At 37.6% G+C, this 25,387-nt stretch overlaps 1 protein-coding gene across 1 annotated transcript; it reads right to left on the bottom strand.

Annotated features, from left to right (window-relative positions):
• Nucleotides 1-1,896: 1,896 nt before the first annotated feature.
• LOC105383256 lies at nt 1,897-20,313 on the bottom strand. The gene is made up of 7 exons (XM_038119331.2): nt 19,957-20,313; nt 8,159-8,392; nt 4,757-4,885; nt 3,895-4,009; nt 3,142-3,320; nt 2,744-2,812; nt 1,897-2,361 (listed from the first exon to the last, which is right to left on the bottom strand). Exons 1-7 carry the CDS (start codon nt 19,997-19,999, stop codon nt 2,282-2,284), a joined length of 849 nt encoding a protein of 282 aa, XP_037975259.2. The 5' UTR covers nt 20,000-20,313; the 3' UTR covers nt 1,897-2,281.
• Nucleotides 20,314-25,387: the final 5,074 nt, after the last annotated feature.

Genomic DNA, 25,387 nt, shown 5'->3' with positions numbered 1-25,387 from the left:
ACTGGCATAGTTCAAATAAATTATGACAGATGACAGTTATTTTGTTTGTATGAAGTTGGTATGAAGAAGGTTTCAGTAAAATGTACTGAAGGGCGTATCCTTCCTTTTCAAATCATTGCTTACAGGTTATGATTTGAATATGAAAGAACAATTTGAACACAAAGATTGTTTTATTTGATTACATTCATAGATTAAATCAAACCTGAACATAATCAATTATAGGTATCTTAATGCAGCCATAATCTCTCTTGTTTATGTGATTGGGTACAAACTTATCAATAACGATGATAAAGATACTTAATTAAAGGTGTAGGTTGATTTTTATCCTGAAACACATACATAGATCGATAGGTTTAATTATACTGATAGTTATGGTACTTACTTACTTACTCCGCTGGCTCAGCGACCCGAAGTGGATCTTGGCCTCAGACACAAGAAGTCGCCACTGGTCTCTATCCTGCGCAGTCGCTCTCCAGTCGCCTGCCTGTAGTTGGCGCAGGTCCTTGCTGACTTCATCGGATAGTTATGGTGAACTTGGAATATTATTTCAGATAAGTACTTGTTTACAAGGGTAAATACACGACACTTATTCATTTTTAGAGCAGTCGTTGATACAATTTATAGTACTGTAATTATTTTTGAATTGAAATACTTATAAATTTTATAAGAACAATAGAAACAGGTAGGTAATGAAAAGTAAAGAAATAATATATTTAAAATCATATATAAATAAGATATATTTCCTATAGATTATATTTTTCAGTAAAGTGCGATATTTTCAGTATTTATGGTATTTCCCATTCATGACATTGCCGTGGGACACCCTGTTTAGTTCATGGGGCTTAGCTAGCTTCAACGCTGTAAGTAAATAAACCGGGAAAATGGGCGATAAGAGGTGATCTGACAACTTTATTATAAGTAACTAAATATAATTATTAACTTTTTAAACAAGTGGATTTGAAAGCTCTTAATAATATTTCAACTTTTGAAAAACATTCTAATATCACAGACATTTCGAATAACATTTAAAAGCAAGACTAGACAGATAATAATATTATAATACGTAATTACGACTACATAATGTAATACTTATGTTAGCTTATATTATGTGAACTTTTCGAGTTAAATTGGTGTTTGTAAGTTCAGTTCCACTTTATTCTATCAGCAGCAGTATGCACTGGTTAACCTTTGTTTACGAAGTTTTCGGAGTGGCCAGGAGAACCTGGAGGGTTACTTTAGCTTAAACAAAAAGGAAGGAGCTTTCGTGCGATCGGTAAGTTTATTACAACCAAATGTCAAGAGAATCGTGAACAAGGTGTTGCAAAAAGGGTATACCCCCTTTCGCGTTAAAATACCCTTTTTGCAACATTCTGTATAATTATTATGTTTCCGACACAAGTTTAACCGATATAAGTTAAATGAAACATTCCCTTAATTATTTATAAACATTTACAATTCAGAAATTATTTGTTCAGTGGAACATAAAACTGTTAAGTCAACCATAACAAAGATAAATAAAACTTTCACATTATTTACCTAGTTACTTTAAGCACAATTTCAATCATTATTTATTGTACCCTGGACATAATAATTAGCCTTCTGCTCTGTATTAAATTATACCTCATAAAGAACAGTAAGCACATGTTTTATTATTGAGAATTGGTTGTAATTTCAGTACTTAACTTATAATTACTTTTTATACGAACATGTGTTATAAATATGTAGAAGGAGTTACGGTATGAAATTATTATAGAGATATACTGTGAATTCACATAAAATTTCATGATGTGAGGCTTTGTTTAAAAAATATATAACATAGGCTGAGGCCTATTTTATTCGAACCCACACGGCCTCATAAATGTGAGTTGAGACTCACATTTATGAGGCCGTGTGGGTTCGAATCCAGCCATGGACCAATAATTCTTTTTGAATTGTTTAAAAATAAGCAATTTAAGTACCACGTACTCTTACAGTGAAGGAAAACATCGTGAGGAAACCTGCACATCTAATTTCTAGATTCAAAAAACGACTCGATACGGCTCGCGTTCGATTATCATTATCACCTATCACGTGAGTGCCAATGTACAGCGAAAAGCGGGTGGCTCGCTTGCGAGTCTCCTTTGACTATCCCTTCGAGGATTACAGTCATATAATTAAGTATGTGTAAAAAAACAATCATTAACATTACAGAGAATAAAGAACATTTCACAACGATATTAGTAATTTTGGCTGAGCGATTCACAAGGGAGCTATTATTGTTTTACGGCTATCTAAAGATAATTTACGCGTTATTATAGATATACACTGACACTATAACTATAAATATACAAAGGCTGAAAGGCTTTTCCTCCGTCTGGCCACCTGTAAATAAAATAATACTTCGTGTGAACGATTTCAATAGTCATAAACTAACTAATAGTGTTGCCGCCCGAGCTTACCAATAGTTGAAGGAACTCGATCGTTTAGAAGTCTATCGATTGTTAAACTGCAATACTACTATTGGTAAACTGCAATACCACCGATAGTATCTACTACCTCGATACGCTAGTGATTATAAAAATATCGATAAATCGATAATATCGTTATTAATAGTATTGTATTATTCCATAATTATTACCGTCGGTAGCACAAATATCGATACATTTCATACGGTTCATGCTGCTGGGATCGAATAGTCGATTGTTCGTTTGATCGGTTTTGCGGCAACACTACCCAACAAACATTACATTATAGTTGAACTCACCGTTGGAATGTCTCTCTTGAGCTTTTTCTAGCGGCTCTCCTCCTATAATTTGTGAGGTAGGCATTAGACCTGCAATAAAATACTCAGTTTTATAACGAATATAAAATAAGAGTTTAGTTTTTCATGGTTACGTAGGTATTAGGTAGGTACTCCTTAGTAATTGGTAACTGGTGATATGGCTTAGCAACTTAATAGATTCTCATAAAGAATAGATAAATTGGATTTATTTATTTAATGAAAAACCATCTGTTTCGAAAAGTTTTTGAAGACGAATTCTTTTCGACGCGACTCCGTCGAAGCTGTGTTAGTCCAGTCTTTGGTCTATGAAACCCAATATCTATTCCACGCGGTACCAAATCCTCCTATCCCTTATGAATGAAAGTGCACTAAAAACTCACCCCGATGATACAGGGTGGTCCGGTTCTGCACGAGGTCGGAGGGCGGCAGGCGCAGCTCGCACACGAACTGCTCGGCCGGCGCCGCCACGTCGTCGTCGTGCACCACCGCCGCCGCGGACACCCTGTATAGCCCCCACGAGTTCATCACCACCTCCGTCACCGTCTGCTTGAGAGGCTCCCTGGAAACGAATATTTAAATTATAATTGCGTGACGCTTGTGGGTGTCAACCCTAGCGGTAACTGTCTCGGTTGACCCTAAGTCCCGCACACGCCACGCAGAAGACTCTTCAATACAATTTTGAGATCTATTGATGTGGTATAGGTACTGTATTATTATATATACTAAGAATGAAAAAATGCGTGCTAGACGCGCGGGTGGACGAGCAGAGCGCTTAGCGGGCGCGTGTCGTGTGGACACGGCCTAATGAATATCAATTGACATGCTAAATGACAGGCGTAAAAACGAAAACTTTTAACAAAAACGTTAGTTTTTAATGATAAAGCCAACTTCTGAAAATAGCTTGTACTACTACATGTATGTATACATAATAAGTGCTTCAGTGAATGAAAGCAGCCGTTCCAATTATAACGTAAACACATAATTTATAGTGTAAACCGTGAATAAATTGTGTATCAAATGTCATGTCATGTGCAGGTGATGTGGAAGGGTATGTACCTATCATATCACATAATATACCTATGTAGGTATATGTCTAGGTACGGTTCACATACACACACGGCTAGAGTGCTTACCCTTGCGAAATAATTGACATTTCGGGCTTCGGGTACAATTCTTCCGCAACACATTTCAGCGTTACTAGGAACACGTATTTTTTCTCTTGTATAAAATGAAAACTCTTTCCTGGACCTGAAATGATCAAATTTAATCATTATTATAGTAGTAATATATTAAAAACCATCGTTAATCCCATATTATCCCCTCGTTCTGATAAAAACATATACGGAAACTAAATTAAGTTGGAACTTCAGCCATCAAGTGCGATATATTATTCCATAAGATATTCACTAGTAATCCGGTTCAATCCGGTTGAAACAAACATAAAACCAAAGACGCAATGTGGAATATGTAACGTTGGTTTTAATGGGACTCCGAAGCTGGGCCGGTTAATATTTAAACCCTCACTTCGGAACACGAAATCGACGAATGATAGACTGCATTAACCACTATTTTCCTCCCTACCGGATTACAAGGATTTATTGTTAAAATATTATTTTTGGAAATATAATTTCTCCGAATCTTGCCTTTTTCGGAAATTTCCCTTCGTTTTAAAACATATATGTAAGTATATGGGAATTTCCAGACCAAAAATATTTATTATTCACATCACTATAACCCTGATTTTCCAAGAACTTATTTATCATCTAGTCCACATTGTATTTTTAACGAAGGATAATTCAATTGTCTTTCTTATTTATCTGACATAAGAAATGCAACCCTCAACACCGTCATCGTAACAGTTCTTATCCAAAGAAAACAAGACTCCCTTAGTTTGTAAAAAAAAACAATTTGTAATCAGAAAATTTTATATCTATACCAATCTATACGATGAATAACAGCAACAGCAGACTTTGACTTTAAAAGAGAGCAACATACTATAAACCAGCATGTGTCTGGTCCGCCGGTCCTCGTGCATGAAGGTGGACACCGCGCAGGTGTAGTTGCCGCTGAGGTCCGTGGAGGGACGCACGATGCGCACCGCGCGGTACGCCTGGAGGGGGTCCTCTGGAAAAAAAATGACACATTTAGTTTATTTACTGATTGCCGGTGACGCTAATAGATTAGCTAATGATTTTGAAGGCACGAATTCTAATTTTAGAGCTGCCAAAGCCTTAAATTCTTTATTAAAAATTTAGACTCTGTATCTATGTATGGGTAAATCTAATTTTGCGCTGGCAAAATTTATAGTTTGAGAGCTCTAAAATTTCAATGTATTCCTTCAGAATAGACATCAATATCCTGTCACCACAGTGACCCAATACCAATGTTCAATTGAATACCTACGGCCTAAGAAGTAGTGCTGCTACTTCTTCTTAGGCCTTCAGTGGCAAACATTGGTACTAGACTAGGTGGGTCACTTTGGTGATAGGATTAGCCAACCGGATAAGCGGCAGACGCTAGATGTATAAAAACACGATCGACGCGCTCCCCAGCCGTAACAGTCGTGAACGAACCTGATAGAATTATCATCATCATCATAAGGTACATGTTATAAGCCATTCGAGGAGGTTACCTTTCTTCCACCTCTGTCACATTGTCATAATTATACCTCAATGAGCTCAAGAATGCCCTTTACTGGACAGCAGAGACCTTTCGAAGGCACCCTGCTGTGCATAGTTCTTTGTGACCATTCGCTGCTACAAACTTTTACTATTATTTTTCATTGTCCAGTTTAATATTTTTCCTCTTTGATACATACCGGATAAGGACAGTATTCCACTTATTTTTGTTGCAAACTTTGTTGTTTTTGAATGCTTCGCCGGCGTGTAAACAACAGGATTATTTTAAATGGCATTGCACATAGTAACAAAGTCAAGTTGATTAATTTGAAATTTAAAAGCTTATCTCTTTAATAATTTAATCGAATTACTCGGTTCTTTCAAACAGGATACACACATTGATGGTGAGTTTGATAAAAAAAAGAAAAAGCTCCTGCGTCTAGTCTATACGCTCTTTCATCGCCCACCTTATCTCCTTTCATCCGCTTTTACATCTCATGATGTTCTTTCAACTGAATTAGACATTACGATACGTGCTAGCGTCTGTAAAGTCGATCGCTTTACATTTTAATAGAAGCGCTCCTTCCCGAGATGGTAGGGCGGCGAATACCATCTGGGAACACTTTTCTAGAATTACAAAACAGTAAGTTTGAATTAAAGTTTCTTTAACCGCTATTGATATAAGGGAAGTGGTTAAGCGCTATATCTATAGGTAGGTAAAATAACTTTTCTTGTTCTTTTTCCCAGTAACTGTAGGTAGTATAACTGCTTGCCATCAGGCAATAACTTTTATTCACCTCGCAGTTACATTCTATAATGGCTACGCCTACGGAAATGATAAATTGTAAATATAGGTAGTTTTGTTTTTCATGTTTATCATAGTGAAAAATTCCACCCCTACAAAAATAATAAGCTCAAGGAAGCTTTGCTATTTCTTACCCCTAAGTGTAATAAATTATGCAAAAAACTTTCCCCGTAGAATGTAAGATGGACGATTGTATGTGAACAAACATCTCCTACAATCAATGGCCAAAAGATAATATATTATGATCGAAGGAAACATAATAATGTGATGTATGTGTGTGTACGCAGTGGGCCCGGTAGTGCCTCAGAGGAATTATTTATTTCATTCGGCTCAGTGCGTCGGCCCAGCGAGGTAATCTCAATTATTATCCATCGATAGATTTCATAAATAATATCCCCATTTTTCCTGTGTAATGTGCGAATGCACACGTAATCCCGTAAATTACCGAGCCGGCCGACACGCAGGTACAAAATTAAAAACAACCGAATTGCGCTCAATAGTTACATAAAACTAGATACTGAATAAAAACAATCGAAATAGTGATTTATTGAATCCAATTCAGACTGAATTTTTATGTTTGCATTTAGTATTCCTGAATGATTAATTTCAATGGGATTTGGGAAGGCACGTACACATACATTTAATATAATAATGTTCTGTTATTATTTTGTAGTGTCTACGCATACAAATGGTTTGTTTATTACAGGAAAACTGAAGAAATGGCTCGGTTTTACTGATTCGACCCTTATTTACCAACTTCCGTTGCACATTTCTGAGCGGAAACCTATCAGGCGTTCAGCGGGGGGGGGGGGGGGGGGGATTTCGTAGCACGGCAACGTTTAGAAATGGCTTCTCTTACGATATCCTGATAATAAGTAAAGCAGGAGTCACGTCCGCGCGGCGCCGGGGCGGCTCCCAACAGATGTTTAAAACCGAAGCACACTGAGCTACACGCCTTTATCGCAGATATATGGGAGAAAACAATGCAGGAATACAGAGGCGATAGTGTTACGAAAACAACGATGTATGTGCAGCTTTTTGTTACATTCAGCGTCTGGGCGAAGTACGCGAGTAATAGATGCCTCGCTGGAATTGTGGAACGCGTAACGTGTTTCGTAATTAGGAATTGGAGAGTCCAATCAGACGACGTCGTCATTAGCAGTGTCAGCCGTCTTGCCGCGACGCGACAGCGACCGGCGGCGGCGGCGGGCGGTGTGTCGCTCTCCTATATTATTCATACTCCGAGGACCTGTACTCAGCTTGCATAATTCCCCGCTCTGCATCGAGGGTCGTTAGACCGTCGTCGAGGGTTGCTTTATTATTAGACATTAGCATTTATTTTTGTACTCATTGCGGTAGTGAATATAATTTCGCCGTATAACTTGTATTTGCATAAGAACAGTAAATCACACTTTATTGTTTACTTGACTGTTTTATAAGACGGCCCGGCGAGGACAAGTGAACTAATTATTTACTTACATACAAATTATTAACTTAAATAACTCAGAAATGGTTGAGTTTCGGATAATGCATTATGGGGTTCAATCGAGACTGGAAATGCTTTCGTCTATAACCCATTTGAAGGAATACATCGAATTTCCAATCACCCTGTATACTTTGTAAGTATCTCTTTGTCTTTTTTAAAAAGAAAATACACCGATATAAGCTCGCTTATTATTAAAACTTTAATAATAAACCAATTGACTAACACTAAAAATAACGCAGTGCAGCTTCCATAGCTTGCAAGGGCCTATCAACATCTATTAAAGGCGAAAACTTGACGAAGCATATTTGTCTGACTTATTTCAGTCTGTCCTCAACTGCTAACTAACAATACATAACTAAAACCAGTAAAAAAAAAGGCGTGAGATCATGTTGTGGAACAAAATCCCGGTATGAATCACGAAACATCGATCCTTATCTATCCATACCATCGAAAACCCATTCATAATTACTTTAACAAATTCCGCTTACCAGAAATCTTAAAATCCTTATCCACCTTCCCCTTCAGTATGCCGATGACCTGCGGGCGCAGCGGCGGGATCCACTGGTAGACCAGGTTGCGCTGGTTGAAGAACCACTTGACGACCAGCCCGCTGTTGCTGGAGACCTCTCCCAGGCTGTACTCGCAGTCCAGCACGATGGCCCCCGTGCCCGCCTCCACCTGGCCGGGGACCTCCAGCCTCTTTATGTTCACGGCTACGCATTCTGGAAGAGGTGAATTTTAGTTAGGAATAAAGACTATTATATTGGAACGAATGAGGTTTAGATTTTGGGGTTGCACGAAAAGAGGGTTACAAGACAATTCTGACACACATAACCAAACACATGGATGAGCATTTACAATTTATAGAAAAGCACGAGATAATCTGACTACAATCGCCGTAACTTCTCTTGCTCTTGCAGCGCTTGACGTGTGATAGAATTTACCGCTCAAGAACCGAGTACCTAGTTATCACAATTGACAACATTTCAAATAAAATGCTGACCGATTTTATTTTATTTTAGAGGAGATATCACAAATTTAGATGACCCGTATTTTTTTATTTCTTAATATTTTTATGTTTCAATATTTTTTTAATTTCATTTTTCAAAATTTTTCTATCTTAAGTGACGTCATGTCGAGGCTCTAAATTAATATATTTTCGTTGCCTGCCTAACCTGAAAAAAAAATAGGTTGTTGACATGAACAAGGACCAATGACGAACTTCCGTCATTGTCAGTGTCAAAGTGACATAATATAAGATAAAGATAAAATACACTTTATTGCACACAAACAGAAACAGTGTTTTGATATGTTTTTTTTTGTTCATGTTTGTAGAAGTAAAAGCATGCTACATCGTGACGTCACGAATGAGAATTTAGAATTTTATATTTTTCTCTTAAATATTTCAATAGAAAAATCGAAAACATTTTTTTGTGAATATTAGAGCCATAATGTCTCTTAATGGTTTTTGAATTTTAACTGTATAAAATTTTGAAATGGTGTCGATGAAAAGACGACCGAATGGCGTAGTGGTTAGTGACCCTGACTACTGAGCCGAAGGTCCCGGGTTCGATTCCCGGCTGGGGCAGATATTTGTTTAAACACAGATATTTGTTCTCGGGTCTTGGATGTGCCCGTTAAATGGCAATAGGCCCGCCCCCTATTACATTGGGACTAACAGAACACTCTGGCGAAAAGTGGGTGCTGCAATGCACCTCTGCCTACCCCGCAACATTAGTACAAGGCGTGAGTGTGTGTTTTTTTTTTGTAATTATGTATACTAAAAATCTAAATAAGTCGTCTGAAATACATATTTTAAACTACAGGGATGATTATAATATCAAACATACTACTGTGTAATGATCTGCCCATTATTACAAAATCGAATCAAATTTTATTTCAGGAAGCGTCCGCTGCTTCATGAAGAGGAAATTAAATTCAATATAAATGAGTGTGTAATATTGAAATATATTTTTGACAATCACTGAGTTTCAGGAATTACTATAATTAATAATCTGCTGAACATGTGTTCAAAATTTTAAATTTTCTTCCTTCCTCATTTAAAATATTCCGTGTACAGGATGTTAAAGTAGGGTAAAAGCCGAAATTTCAAAAGTCGCAGAACAAAACTTATTAAGATGTGAATAGCTGAATGTCTCACTTTCGGCTATATCAACAACTATTGCAGAATTCTTATTGAAACCTGAATTATTAAAACCTGTAAACATTCATTTGGTATGTACTTAGGCAAGTTTTCAACCGTAATTTAATACATGTCTGGAGTCTGCAGCGTACCGCATCTCACATTTTTATTTTCATTTACTGAACACTCCATAATATTCGAGATTTGTAAGTAAGTACCACAACAAGAGTGTAGCAAAACGAAGCTCACGTATAAAAGCTAGTCAATAAACATTTTCAAAATACAGGCATTCCTTCGGCCTTGGAGTATCATTGATAAAGGAAGGTATAATAAAGAAAGGCTGCGTAACATTTGCAGTTGGGAATGGAAGAGATCTGGCGTCTCTCGCGCCATAAACAAGGCTCTTTACCCGAGACGTGCCGGAGAGTTATGCAGATAAACGGGCATTAGTGGGTAACTGGAGGGTTACTCTATACTGACGAAAACCAAACGAACGAGAGCTGTCGTGCAATCGGCACGTTTAATACAAGTAGATAGAGTCGAGGCTCGCGTAGCAGCGCTTCTAAACTTAGTTTTTCGTCATATAGAGTGACCCCCTGGCTACAGCATGGTTGGGCATAGGTACGTAGATCCTATTTGCACCAGTTCTTGAATTCTCCGACGTAAGAGCGGATATTCAACGGAAGCGTGTTGAAATACGGGCTAAGGCTGGTGAGATGTGTCTCCTACGGTACTGTGAGTAGTACATTCAGTCGAGCTAACACGTCCACCAATAAAGATTTGAAGCTCTGTGTGAATTTTTAATAACACGGTTATTAAAATTGTGTATGCATTTCATTTCACTTATCAAATAAACTCTAAAAAGTAAGTACCTATATTATAATTATAATGTAAGACCTATACTTATACATTTTGTATACTTTCTTCCCAATGTAGAGACAGAAAAAAAACAATAAATCCTGACCACTTTCTACTTAGTAACATCGACTATAATAGTTACATTAATTTGAACTTGTTTACTCAAAGCTTTGTGATACCAAACACTCTCTTTCCAAACACATGGCGGTAGGGAGGTACTTTTGTTTATCATAAATGTTATTCAGAAACAACTTACAATTTTCTTTCACAAACAGGCTATGAATAATGCATGGTATTGGTGTGGATATATTTGTATGAGCGTTGCTTACCAGTTGGACAGAGGCTTTCAGGGAATTGGAGGTTATTATTTTCCAAGTTATGTGTCGGTAGCTAGGTAGGTACATAATATACCCAAGTGTGAATAAAGCCACAGTGTAAATATCGTCACGTAGAAAGTTGAAATGCAACATGGAGTGTCTTTATGTTGTGACTTAGAGTGAGATGCCATGAAATTGGTAGTCTACCTACAGATATCGCGAAATTTTGCCTGAATTTTGTGGCGAATCAGTGAAAAAGTAAACAATCTACACAGACAGATAGCTAGAGAAATCCATCCGTATTTTTAAGTCAGATTCTTCTTCTTAACTTGTCGGTGATAAAGCTGGAGTAGCGTTTGTCACCGTGGTGAAAGGATTAGGCAGTCAGATTAGTTGTCAGTTGCTGACTGCCCAGGATGTGCCGGACATGTAGGATACATCAAGTGTTCATTGTAAAGGTCACTGCACAGATTATACACACCAGGAGCTCACGAGCTCGCGAACGCCTGGTTGATAGCGAGGTAAAAGGCATAACCATCACACATAAACGTAACGTAAACGGACCACGTTACGTTTCTGTGTGATGGTGATGTGACCTTAACTCTTCATTCATTTATTCATTTTATTCCTACATACACTGTTCACCGCCAGCGCTGTGCCCCCGCGAAGTGCGATAATGAATCGTGTTTATTTGTATGAGTTTGTTTACGTGCCTGTGAGGAAAGTTAGTTATGTTTTTGTTTTTTTAGACTATCTTGCACCGCCCGTGTAGTGAATGCTGAATTTTAATAACCTGGTTTTGTAGAGCATTATACAGTATACCTACCTAGTTGCGGGACAAAAACATCGTTTTGTACCTGTCTGTTGTTTTACTGCGCAATTTAACATTTTTTTTGAGTACCGGGTAGTCTACACATCAGATAGGTAAGTACTTATATTATCCTAAAGATGTATTTAATTATAAAAATGCAATTCAATATCAAAATCCTTTAGTTTAATAATGAATAGTATTTGTTAGTCGTATACCTCGAAATCAAAAAATCCTTGTAGCTTTTCACCTATTCGCATTTCACCTTGATAGCGTTTTTTGTTGTAGCGTATAATATCGGTAGTATATTTTGTTACTAGCATATATTTTTAACAGATTTTTACAACAGTAGCAAATTTTTATGTAGCATATATTATCAATAGCTTATTTATTAAGCTGCATATATTTTGAATAGCAAGTAAGTATTTTATGTCGCATCTTATTTGGGTCGCATATTGTTGTAGTGTAATAGAAATATCACGATGTGTATCTAATAATGCATTACAAACTAATAAATATCAAGGTGAAAAGCGACTACAGTGAAGGCAGGCAGGAAAGTAAATCTACTATGATTTTTTCAGACAATTGTCAGTAGCGATCAAAAATTATGCTACAAGAATAAAAATCCATTCAGAAATTTTGATATCGCGGCGAAATGCGAATAGGTGAAAAGCTACAAGGATTTTTTGATTTCGAGGTATACGACTAACAAATTATGAATAGTATAGGTGAATAGATTATTACCAACAATTTTCCTCTTCGGATCATTGTGAAAAAATCTAAAGTCAAATTTAGTCGTCAGATTTTGTTTTTGTTTCTGTCAGAGATTCTGTTTTGGATTAAAATATCAATGGCCTGAATCCTCTATAAAACATATCAAATCTATTCGTACAATTTGGATAGTCTATCCCACAGGGGTATAATCGTGACAGTTCTGACATTGCGAAAAAGAGACGCTTAGCTACATTAAGCGTAAGAAAGAAACGTTAAGCTGTAAATGTTTTTGTCCTTTTTGCTGTGGCGCCTGTTTACGTCAGTTCTCTGTGCCAAACAATGAAACAAATGAAAAATCTGTGCCAAACAAAGGCTGACAATTACAACAAAATTTTCTAAATGCTATTTATTTTTGATTTGCTAGTGATTTGTGGGTGTTTATTAAGTTTATTAGACTATTATCATCACTTAACGAGTGTGTGACATGGGTGGGTGGATTTTGTTCGGTTGTATAGAGCATATTGAACGAAAACACGATGGAATGATGGATGAGATATATTTTCACATGTAAGTAGATACTATCAAGTTTAACAAGCTTACATTCATCATAGTACTATCTATTGGCTCGATTTTAATATAAAACGATACTAATTTTAATACTGTAAGGTCTTTTAGTATCAGTTTTAAGTAAAAATTACGAGGTACCATATCATAACAAATCACATGGTGTTGCAAGTTATTGAAAATTTATTTTACCCACAAATATTATAGTAGGTATGCAAAGAAAATACTAGAAATTGTAACGGACTCGGGTTGGGTTTACAAATGGGGCGCACGAATTCGGTTTTTGTGAAGATTGTATTTTGTAGAAGTCATTCTCCTCTTTCAAATGAGGTGCCTCTCATTGTGAGGAAACGTTCGTTTCTTTTTTTTTTCTTCCATGTGTGATTTCTTCTGTATAATATAAAGTTTATTGTATTGATACGAAATACGTGTTTCCTTTAAAAAAAAACCCCATCACATATTTGGCCCACGATTATAATGCTCATGCTCATCCATTTATCTCTTTCATAGGTTTCCGACAGAAAAAAAAATATCAAGAAAATGGATAGACATTACCGGTCGCACAAATTGGGAACCAAGGAAACATACAAAAATTGTGTTCGGCACATTTTGAAGAGGATTGTTTCAATTGGACGAAGACAATGAATTATACAATCCACTCAGTTTGTGTATATTCTTCTTCTTCTTCTTCTGGTGCCTCTCCACTACTGGAGGTTGGCGGTCAGCTCTGCATACTCCTCTCTATTCTTCGCCAAGCGCATCAGCTGTTCCACGCTGGCCACTCCCGTCCATTCTCTTATATTGCGGAGCCACGATTTTCTCCTTCTGCCCACACGTCTTTTTCCCTCTACCTTGCCCATCATAATGACCTGAAGAAGTCGGTATCGATCGTGTCTGAGCACATGTCCTAGATAGCTTGTCTTCTTCTGTTTTATGGTCAAGGTGAGTTCTCGGGATCTTCCGACGCGTCGCAGAACTTCTTCGTTCGTCACTTTATGGACCCAACTTATCCTCAGCATTCTTCGGAAACACCACATTTCAAAGGCGTCCAGTTTTTTGCAGGCTGTCTCCTTTAGGGTCCAGGCTTCGCAACCGTACATAACTACTGGCCAGATGTAGCATTGAAGCAGTCTAATTCGGAGATGAATATTTACGTCCTTGTTACAGAGCACCTTTTTCATTTTGGTAAAGGACGCACGAGCGATTTCAATTCGGGTCTTTATCTCAGGTTCAGATTCCCATGCTTCAGTCACCCATGTGCCTAGGTACTTGTACTTAGTCACTCTCTCCAAATTAGTTCCTGCTATCGAGATTGTTGGGTTGAAGTGTTCTCTTCTAGAAACCACCATAACCTTCGTTTTAGTCAGGTTCATTGATAGCCCCGCTTTTTGACTGCACTCATAAACACTATCAACTATCCTCTGAAGATCTTCTGGTGAGGATGCTATAAGAGCGGTGTCATCGGCGTATCTCAAGTTGTTTATTACTTGCCCATTGATTTTGACACCCAACTCTTTCTCTTCCAGTGCTTCGCAGATGACAGCTTCTGAGTACAGATTAAACAGGAGCGGGGACAGAATGCATCCCTGTCTCACTCCACGACATATCGCTATAAGATCGGTTTCGTCACCGTCCACTCTCACAGTGCTGGTTTGGTTCCAGTATAGGTTCTGTATTATCCTCATGTCCCTGCTATCAATTCCGATTTCCTGCAAACGACGCATCAGTACCTCGTGTTTAACACGGTCAAAGGCTTTTTCGTAGTCAACAAAACATATGATGACGTCGTTCTGCAGGTCTCTACATTTCTGGACAAGTACATTCAACGAGAACAGAGCTTCTCTGGTTCCTAGTCCAGATCTGAATCCAAACTGACTCTCAGATATTTCTGCATCGCACTTGACGCTAATCCGCTCATGAATAATTGAGAGGAAGAGTTTCAGTACCTGACTCATTAGACTGATTGTGCGGTATTCTGTGCATTTCTTAGCTGTTGGTTTCTTCGGGAGAGTAACAAACGTTGACACTAACCAATCCTTTGGCATGGCCCCAGTTTCATAAATACAGTTGAAGAAGTTGGTAACTGCATCGACAAGGTGCTCCTCTATTAATTGTAGAATCTCCACATGGATTTGATCTGGCCCCGGAGATTTACCGGTCTTCGCCCTTTTCAGGGCTTTTAATACCTCTGCTCTCAATATTGGGGGTCCAGTATCTTCGCATTGTGTCGTTGCGTTTCCTCTAGTAACATCGGCAAACATGTTTTCAACGTAGAGTTTCCATGTGGATTTCTTGCTCTCTTTGTCTATCAGAAGATTGCCACTACTATCCACCAACGTATTTGGATTAGTCCTTTTCCGCAAACCAGCCATCTCTTTAATCTCTTTGTGAAGGTTAAAGCTATCGTGTTTGATGCTGAGTTCTTCCAACCTTTCACATTTGTTCTCATAGAATTTAGACCGAGCTGTACGAATTTTCCTCCTTATTAATTTGTTCAGAGTCTTGTACCTACTTAAATCTGATTGTTTATACAGCCGGCGTTTTTCCATGAGGTCTAAGATTTCATCTTCCATCCATTGTTGCCGTTTATTGTTCTGTGTCGGACCCAAAATAGTTTTATTAATATCGGCGATAGTTTGTATCAGACCAACATTCACTTCCTCCACAGATGCTGTAGTATTTATATTATTACTGGCCCAGCGGTTTATAGCATTGGAGACTTTCACTCTTTTATCCGGATCTCTTATGCTACGGATGTCCGGGCGACAGATAACTTTCGTCTTTTTAAGTTGTTTTAAATTACACGACATTTTGACAACAACCGGATTATGGTCAGAGTTGATATCAGCACCAGGATAGGTTTGAGCACTTTTAATCGAGTTTTTATATCGACTATTTATCGCTATATAGTCTATCTGGTTACGAACTATGTGATCTGGTGTGTGCATCGGTGATGTCCATGTATAGAGTGTCCTTGGGTGATGTTTGAACAGGGTATTCGTGACTACGAGGTCGTGCTCTTGGCAGAACTCAATGAGCTGTTCCCCGCGCTCATTTCTTACCCCAAGTCCATACGCTCCGATCACTCCAGGTACCTCCCCTGAACCCACCTTTGCGTTAAGATCCCCCATTATTATGTTAATGTCATGTTTTTTCGTGTATTGTAAAAGTGTCCTTACTTCCGCATAGAATTCATCCAGCTCTTCCTGTGGCCGCTCAGCTGTCGGGGCATACACTTGAATTATGTTTATGTTCTGTGGTTTGGCTTCGAGACACACAAGCATACTTCTATTGGAATGCGGTATAAAACTGCGAACAGACTTAGCAGTTTCTTTTGAAAGCAGGACTGCCACCCCGTAAGGTTCAGTAGATGCGTTATCCTTACCAGAGTAGTACAGCACTTCGCCCTCTGTGGTTGTGTACCGGTCTTTCCCTGGCCATTTAGTATCACTTATACCCAAAACTCCGATGTCCAAGCGTCTCATTTCCTTGATGACATTATGTAGTTTCCCATGCTGTTTAAGGCTTCTCACGTTCCATGTTCCTAGCCTGGTCGTATGATTTTGTTTATCGTACCCTCCGGAGATTCTTCGCACCCTTGTCCCATTTAAGGGACGCCGGAGACTCAGGGCCGTGGCAGTGTTTGTACTATCCATGATTTGTGATCAGAGCTGATCAACTAGGGAAAAATTATGACGGTGGTATCCCGTTGCCTTCCGTCATCGCAGCTTACCGCCGTACCGCTGTCCTAGCTCCGCCGATAAGTTTCAATGCTGAGCCCGTCGCCGGCCTTAACATCGTACTGGTCCTACTGCTGCCTAGCACCAGGCTGATATATAACACTCCACAGCTGAGCTTGCCTCCTCCGCCGATGTCGCCGAACCAATCTACTAGATCTACGCCTTCACCGCCGTTAAGGTCTTCACCTGTAACCCTAGGTAGGGGACCACGTTATTCCCCGCAGCACTGGGTCCTTCTCCGAACTCGGCCATTGAACTGTCCCGAATCTACTAGAACACTCAATGCCCACCCCCGCGGCGTGGACGCGCCGGAGAAGATTTACTCAAGTGTGCATCAGAGAATGTGACTCTGATGCCCCTTGAGCCGGGTTAACGATTTTGTATGAGACCAAAACCGAAAGCGAAAGCCTGTGTATTACACAGATAACATTTATCTGAATATTGAAAATCAGCCTTAGTGTCTTTTTCCTATCAACCGACGATATACTCAAGTTTTGTTTTTGTTATTATGATAAGTTAAATTTCCCCATATTTAGGTTTTATTTTTTTGTCGGCAACATCTATGGTTTGAGTGAGAAAGAGAATAGTGCACACGGCGATTGCGAATCTATTTGTAGTTGATCTGAGGTCTATCCATAGTCCATGTCGAATGTCACATTGTGAACTGACATCACGGATGAATGCACCGCGCTGATTGGTTAAACGTCAGGGGCACCATCATTGGCTGTCATTGTAATTTACGTTTTAGCGTTGAAATTAATAACGATTTAGGTAGGTAGTAGGTACTACGTATAATAATAGTATTGCGATTCTGAAACTGAATTGTAAGCGCTGGATACAGGTCGCCTCCGAACAGACAAGGTGGAAATCAATGGGCGAGGCCAGAATGATGATTCTGAAGCAACTAACCGGGCCCGAAGTCTTTAAAATTTAGTAGAAATCGGGACCAGAGTACTTATTACTACCTAACTGCTCTCTTTATCATCATCGAAAATATGCCGCAGATTATTTGGCTGCAGGTTAATGATAACTTTCAATAACCTTTTATAAAAATACTCAGTGAATGTTCTCTAGAAATCCCTAAGTACTAGTCACTGCCACTGGTCTCTTTTGCCCACGGCTTTGTTAGCAAGCGCCATATATTTTTGAACAAATCTCATGAAGCAAGCGATATCGATATTATACGAATAGACAAAGAAAACGTAGGTGTATCGCAGAAAGATTAGACGGCTGTTCCCCGGGGACACCTACCGGATGTCACTGTCTATTACACGATACTCTCTGATAGAAAATCTATAAAATAAGTAAGATGTGGGTAGTATGGATACATTTATCTGCTAATTAAATATCAACGCCCACGAGATAGTATACTTTTTGTGCAGCTAATCTTTCTAAACACACTTGCGCTTCGTACTAGTCTTTTAGTCTTTACATAAGTACATGATTATGTCAGTTCCAAATTAAAAGAAAATATACAGCTGGGCCTATTGCCATTTCTAGCACAACCAACGACCCCGGAGCTAGCAGGCATCTACTGTGATTGAACAAAATGTCTGCTGTGATCTGGAAACTATCCAGGGACCCTTCGAAGCTTCAAACCGCTTCACTGTTGGGTTGGCTAACCTTCATTATATCTTTCCCACGCGGCATAGCTATATCGCTTCTAGGTTCACAAAATAATACATATCATTGTTATGGAAAAACAAATATGTTTTAGTATTATTTTTAGTCACACAGGTAACATATCACTGTAGATATGTGTATGTAGATGCGCGATAAAAGACCGCAAAACTTGGTAAAACTTTAACCATAAATCAAAATGCCTTAGAGATAAATCGCAAGATGAAGAGACCGAAACAATCACGCTTGTAAGGAAATAGATTTAGAAGTTAGTAAGTAGTTATATATGTTTTTTTGGCTTTCCGTACACTATATATAACTTTGAATATGAACAGGTAAATATCGTGGGAGTATATATACAGAAGTACCAACGTAGGAAAAAAAAATTGCGTAAAAGAATCACTATTAATATGAAGTTAGAATAAATACTACGTAGTTACCTAATAATGTAGATATAATCAATATGTATACTGATTATATCTACATTATTAGGTAACTACGTAGTATAAAACGTTCAATCATTCTTTGATTCAAAATCGGGTTTTAAACTAGTGATTTGTATGAAAACTCAAGAGTAAGTACTTATAACCGGTTCTAAGCCAGTACTATCTTTAGTCTTCGTTTTATAATAAGGTAAGTATATTTTTTACTAGCTAAAATAAAATAGTAACTACATTCGAATATTGTGTGATCGAGTTATCGGCGGGTCATCAAAGTTGGCGCGGCGGAGGCCGTGTCCAATACAATGCTTGATTGCAGTTTCAAATCAGTTGATGTTTGAACAGAGAAACTAAACATTGGTTTCGAGCAATAGAGTTTGACCCGACTGATTGCTAGAGCATTGAGTATTAACTTAACAAAACAAACGCCGAAATTTAATTTTGTGGTTCTAATAATGCTAACTACTAAAAACATATTTTTTATGTATGAAACTCTACTCTCTAGTATAGTCTCACTTTATAATACTGCATTAGTCTCATGAAAAAATATGCTATTGATTTTTCAGGATTGACAGAATTAGGTACCTTCCTTCATGTGTTTATCAAACCAATGTAAGCTACATTGATTTATCACTATTAGTCACATTTATGAACCTAACCCGTCTTTAGGGTATTGAAATAGAGCGTTTACTATTGAAACACATTACCAGTCTTACCAATTATATGTAATAGGTGGGCAAGAATTAATATAATTACTTTAGAAGTTGAAATAAACAATATCTCTACCTACATGCTTGAATTTCAGTAGGGATACAGTTTCCACCGCCCCGATACGTTTCTAAACGTTTTTTTCAGAGTTTTATAGGTATGTCTGACGACCCAATGGAGAATTGGCTTAGACGAGCATTGGTCAGTTCGTAATTGGCTACTTAAATTTGCCATGTAGATATTCACGCTTATAAAAAGTCACGTTTTTTTCCGTTCATCTGGATTGTTATCCATAATGAAGAAATTGAAATGCTGTGGGCAAGATCACTTATAAAACCATTTTCTTAAACTCAACACCATTTCTAGGTACCTACTTGAAAAGAAAACCAACATCATGAACTGTGTAGAATAATCCATCTCGTTGTTTGTTTCAACTGTTTACACAACTTAGTTCGATTTCCCGAGAACTTTTCGCGCCAAAGAGTTCGGACCTCTTTGCTGCGGTCATAGATGCGGACTGCTTGCTCGAACTGGCTGAAAATTTTCCGAGACGACGCGCATGCGCGTAGAAAACAAAGAAAAGCCTGTTGAATATTTCGCTTCATATTCGAAATGACGGAAAGCGTTAGAGCGATTTTCAAGCGTGACCTATTGATAAGTTGGCTTATTAATTGGTTGTTATTATTCGAGAGAGATATTTAACATACATTTTCGCGTTTAATGTATTGTTTTCTACTGTGTGCATTGGGAATGGATTGTTGTAATCCCAATAATGAAATAGACAGAGGGTCTTATGTCACCATTCAGACTAAAATAAGAACCGAGAATTAGTTAGTATCTCTGAGACGTCTGGCTCAGAGATATAGGTAAGCACTTGTCTTTTTTCTCACCTAAATTCCGAGTACTTTATGTACGTTTCGTAGACGTACACCTATACCTATTTCAAATAAACAGCAAAACCAGAATTGTTTTAATTTTCCCCGGTTTTGTTAAAGCTAATCTACATTTATGGCCAGGGGTCCGCAGAGATGCTCGTAACGAGCTAAATTAAAACAAGGGAAGAACAAAGGTAAGTTAAAATACCTTAGTCAGTAATCTAGGTACAAATAATAAAATGTATGATTTGTATTGTATCTAAATGTATCACAGTGATCTTTTAACATAAATTTTATAATTGTATATGAATATTCAATACTTATTTGAATGTTTTGTAGTTACATTTTACATCTCTTTAAAAAAAGTTATACGTAGGCTTTATAAAATATTTCTCAGTCTTTAAACTTGCTCTAGTCCGGTCAAATCTTTGATCCTTAATGAAATTTCTGAGCAGCTTTTTGTTTTTTCGCGAATTTCTTATACTCTTTTAACAAAAGTTATTTACAATGAATGACCTCCTCACTTGTCAGTCACCCTCTTTAGGCTTCCTATCCCCGTTTTTAACATCTGTATTACCAGAACCGAAGATTTAAAGAACTTGGTCCATAATCTACCTCTACAATACTAAATTCCCGAATTATAATACGAAAGTGTGTAGGTATTTCAGGAAATTCACAATGAACTTATAAAGCGGTGAGGGTGACGCTTGCAGCGTATACTATGAGTAGAAAGTTTTAATCTTGCAAACACGCTGGAATAAGGAGTACTGCAATACTAACCCGGCTTCCATTGCGAATAACGAAGCAGGTGCAGCACGGTCACTGGCGCGTGTCATCTGCAATTTGTGCTGCTGCTTTGATGAAGATGGATGTTGTAAATACTACTTGTACGTACTGGATTTTACTGTAAGCTTCTCTTCGCCTTACTAGGTTTAGCCTAAGTTGCCTAAGGGTTAAACCTGTAGGGGAAATAGAGGTGAAAATTATTATATTATTTTACGTTTAGCCTTATGTGTAAATCAAGGGTTACACATAGGTAAATTGGTCCAGCTGTTTTCCCATGAAATTGTAACTGTCGGTTGTTGCAAACTTATTATTTCATCCGTTGCCAATTCGCACTCGGACAAAGTTTATATGGTTTTTTTTTCGCGAATTTTTGACATTCTGATTTTATTTCCGTGCTTAGATATAATATGCACATGCAGCACACGTAGGTTTCGGTTTAGTATACCCTTTTTGCAACATGCTGTATGCATTGTACACGTATTGAACACCTGTAAAACTTACTTATGGATGCAATCAAAGATTGAGTATTGAGTACATAACTATAGTGTTCGTCCTGTACCCATTCTTATAAGAACAATGCCCGAATGCGCGCGCTTCAAATGAAGCATTCAAACAAATTTAAGTTTCATAAACTTTTCTAATTATAATCTGTGTGTACCTCTATACTTGATCACATTAAAATTAATTTCCTCTCATTTGTTCATGGCTGATGGGCTATAAATTAAAATCGTCTGTACGGTGACAGGAAAATAATTACAGTGATCAATTCAATATAAGTAATAAACTAGTAACGCAAGATCATTAAAAAAACTCAATGAGTAGGTATATTTTCTAACTTATATATACAAAGTTTAATAACACAGCTTTCAAATGCAGCTGTATTAATTTAACTAACGTCATAATCGTATAGATGGTACAGCTGATGATATGGGTTGTAGATTTTTCCCTCCACATGTGTTAGCACTCTGAAATCGTTAAGTATACTGTAATTCTGTAACTTCTGTTACTAAACTTAATAATATACTGTAATAAAACTTTGGTTTCATACTCGTTACAGGGTATTAGTATCTTTTAAAAGTGTCCGCGAGGTGCATTTCCCATTATACATTTACAATTCTTTCAACATTTTAGTTACATGGCTGTGTTTATAGGTAAATTCATAAATATAAAATCCCTAAATTAAATTTAGAAATGTATCAATGTTTATTGTAATGAAGAAGTTAGTTTTTTTATTTATAGCAAAATTTGTGAACTCAAATACACAGACACCGCCCCTGGCAGCCTGGTATTATGCAAACAAATATTCAGATAAGGCTGTAATGGAAATTATTAATGTGAGCTATTACCCATTCACCTGACCTCTCTAGTCCTTTGAGACCCGAGTACTTTGAAAAGTAGATTAGAAATGGATTAAAATACTAACGAACAGCCCCTGAAAGGTTAATCAACTTTCAATCATTTATTTACGCAATGTAATTTATCTGTAAAAATTAAGTCCCCGTACACTCACGTATATTATATAATTACAACATGTGTATTTTTAGTTCCAAATATTTACATGTCTGGGGTGGGGTTCGAATCCACATCTCTGGTATGAGAAGCGGGCGCTAACTCGACTGAGCTACCACCCACCGCACTCACGCTTTAACATTTCGTATAATAATTATGTTATTCACGCATAAGTTTTGTATTTATAGTAAATTATGAACTGTTTGAATACTTTATTAATTTAACAGATTGATAATTTTAAACCTATAGAATCGTATATTAAAACGGGAAATAGTGCTAATAAAGTTGTTGGCGACCCCAATAGCATGTGTTTCAAAGAATTGTAAGGCTACCTCCAACGTACCAAATACTTGGAATAGCTACTACAGATTAAAGCTAAGAACATACCTTGGCGATTCAGGGACCCTATCGCGAAGTCAAAACGAGGTGACATTTACGAAATAATAAGTGTCAAATGTAAGAATCCAAAATCGTTGTCAAAACAAGTTAGCGATAGCCGGGAGAGAACATACATACAATGCTTTTACGAAACTGAATAGCAGCCACAACTACAGTTGATAGTTACTCATAATTTACTCACAGATGTAGCTACAATAGTATCGACAGTATCGTGCAAGTTGGAGCCGGGCAGCCGGTGTAGCCAGATAGATGCGGCAAATCAGTACAAGTAAACACTGTGGAGTTTGGAAAGTTTTGCCGTCGGCTTTGCCCTAATCGTTTCATGAATTATCATCCTCATTTTGAGCCTTTAACTTTAAAACGCTTTATTATATTATACCACGGTATCGACAAACCAAAAATGACGTTTAGAATGACGATTTCTTTGACCCCTTTATACTTATTTCAGGTATAGGTATCTCAGTAGCGTAGTACAGACATTATGGGGCAGAAACGTGACCCCTCTCAGAGTGACAACGCTACTGGAAGAGGTCAGGTTTTTGTACCTAATACTGTACCAAATCAAAGACCTTCAGCATGTTTTACAGAATATGGCCCGAGCTTCGTGCCACATGCTATGGTGTTGTTTATGAAAAAGTCATTTCCACCATTTTCCTCAACCTCGCGTGCAATCAACATCACTTGGGCAGTGTAAGATTTTTTCGTGTGCATTTATACTCTAAATGATAGGTATTGTTTATTTGTAGTTACCTAATCTGTTACAACACAACACATATAATGTTTTAGATATTGAATAAGAGAATAAGAATCTTGCTGCCTAATTTCCACTTTGATGGCCACTATCGAATGCATCTCTTGCCTAATTCCTAGACACTAGACAGTATTAGTTATAATTATCGTTTCATTTGCCAATTGGTAAACACTCCATCTAAGTACCTAGATATTACAAAATAAAAGCGCTGATGTTAGTTCAAAACAAAAGAAAACGTAAAATTGATATTCCCAAGGCTACCGCTAATTTTATAAAGTAATCTTTAGCTAATCTGATATGAGCCCTCGGCTTGCATTTTCCAGCATGAATTATGAAATGGTAAGACCTAACCGAGTAAATTGCCCCTTTCAGAGGCCAGCTCCGTAATTATAACCTACTAGGGCTTCCGGGAATACGGACAAACTTACCGTTACACATAATTATTAGTTAGTTTAAGGTTTACATACATTTTGTATAATCTATTGTTATAAATAATGATTATCGTTGAAGGACATTTTGCCCAGACACGAGGCGACATGGGGTTTATCGGCACATTATACATGCGGGTCAGGAGGAGCCAGCTTATTACTTACTTAGAGGTCATACTCTTGTTAAGGTTAACTTTCAGGGCACAGCTCAGCACAAAAAGGTTTTCAAGTGCCCCCATAAATAAATAAAACGTATGTATGATTCATAAAAGAACGTATTCGTAATCGCAAAAAACTCTTTGCTGATTAAGTATATAAAATATTCGTACGTAAGCAAATATATGATCGTTGTGAGAACGTTTTCAGGGAGTCGTCGTCCGATAGTATACCTAATGAAAGATTCAACCAACCACAGTACGTTTATTAGTGTTATTACATAGAGTCCTCGGTTATGGCGGTTCCTTCCCGCACGAGTTTGTTCGAAATACCCTCCACCCTGTTATTTCCTTGCTTTTACTACGAAATCAGACTTTCTTCGCTTGTTATATTCTAAATATATCCATCAATACATTGGCGTTCTATTTACTCAATAAATATAGCATGATTCAAGCGGTGGATTTATTCAGTTTGATATGGAAGCGACATCAGCATCATAGGTATTTTGGTAATCGGATAATTCATTTTCCTACCTGTACCTAATTACTTCTATACCGCCGTCGAAATGGACTAAATCATAGAAACGAAAATCTTTGAGCAAAAGAACCTCACTTTTGGTAAGTATTGGTTATTATCAAGTTAGCATAAGTACCTACATTTTTTTTGCCATAAATTCCCGTATCTTAAGATAAGTTCCTCTATGATCATAATCGGCCTGCGATAGACAAGTTTCTGTTCTACAACTATGAACAGACAAACGTACCACTAGAGCGATTACAGATACAGACTAGTGAAATGAAAAAATCTAATTGAAAATACCTAAAAACTTCAGACCTTCAAGTATCCGGGAAACAGTTTTTCTCCTGCCGACTAACGTTCCTGTTCCGGAGTATTCGAGAGG

Source organism: Plutella xylostella, chromosome 12, assembly GCF_932276165.1.
Source record: "Plutella xylostella chromosome 12, ilPluXylo3.1, whole genome shotgun sequence".
NCBI classification, from domain to species: domain Eukaryota; kingdom Metazoa; phylum Arthropoda; class Insecta; order Lepidoptera; family Plutellidae; genus Plutella; species Plutella xylostella.
Note: the sequence above shows the minus strand (reverse complement) of the source record. Positions and strands in the feature narration are given on the sequence as shown.

What these genes read in the sequence shown, in the direction of transcription:
- LOC105383256 (XM_038119331.2), bottom strand. Translation starts at nt 19,999, where the DNA reads ATGGATTATTCTACACAGTTCATGATGTTGGTTTTCTTTTCAA. An exon ending in ATGTCAATTATTTCGCAAGG is followed by an intron (nt 3,321 to 3,894) that starts GTAAGCACTCTA and finishes ATTCGTTTCCAG; the next exon opens with GGAGCCTCTCAAGCAGACGG. An exon ending in GACCACCCTGTATCATCGGG is followed by an intron (nt 2,813 to 3,141) that starts GTGAGTTTTTAG and finishes ATTTTATTGCAG; the next exon opens with GTCTAATGCCTACCTCACAA.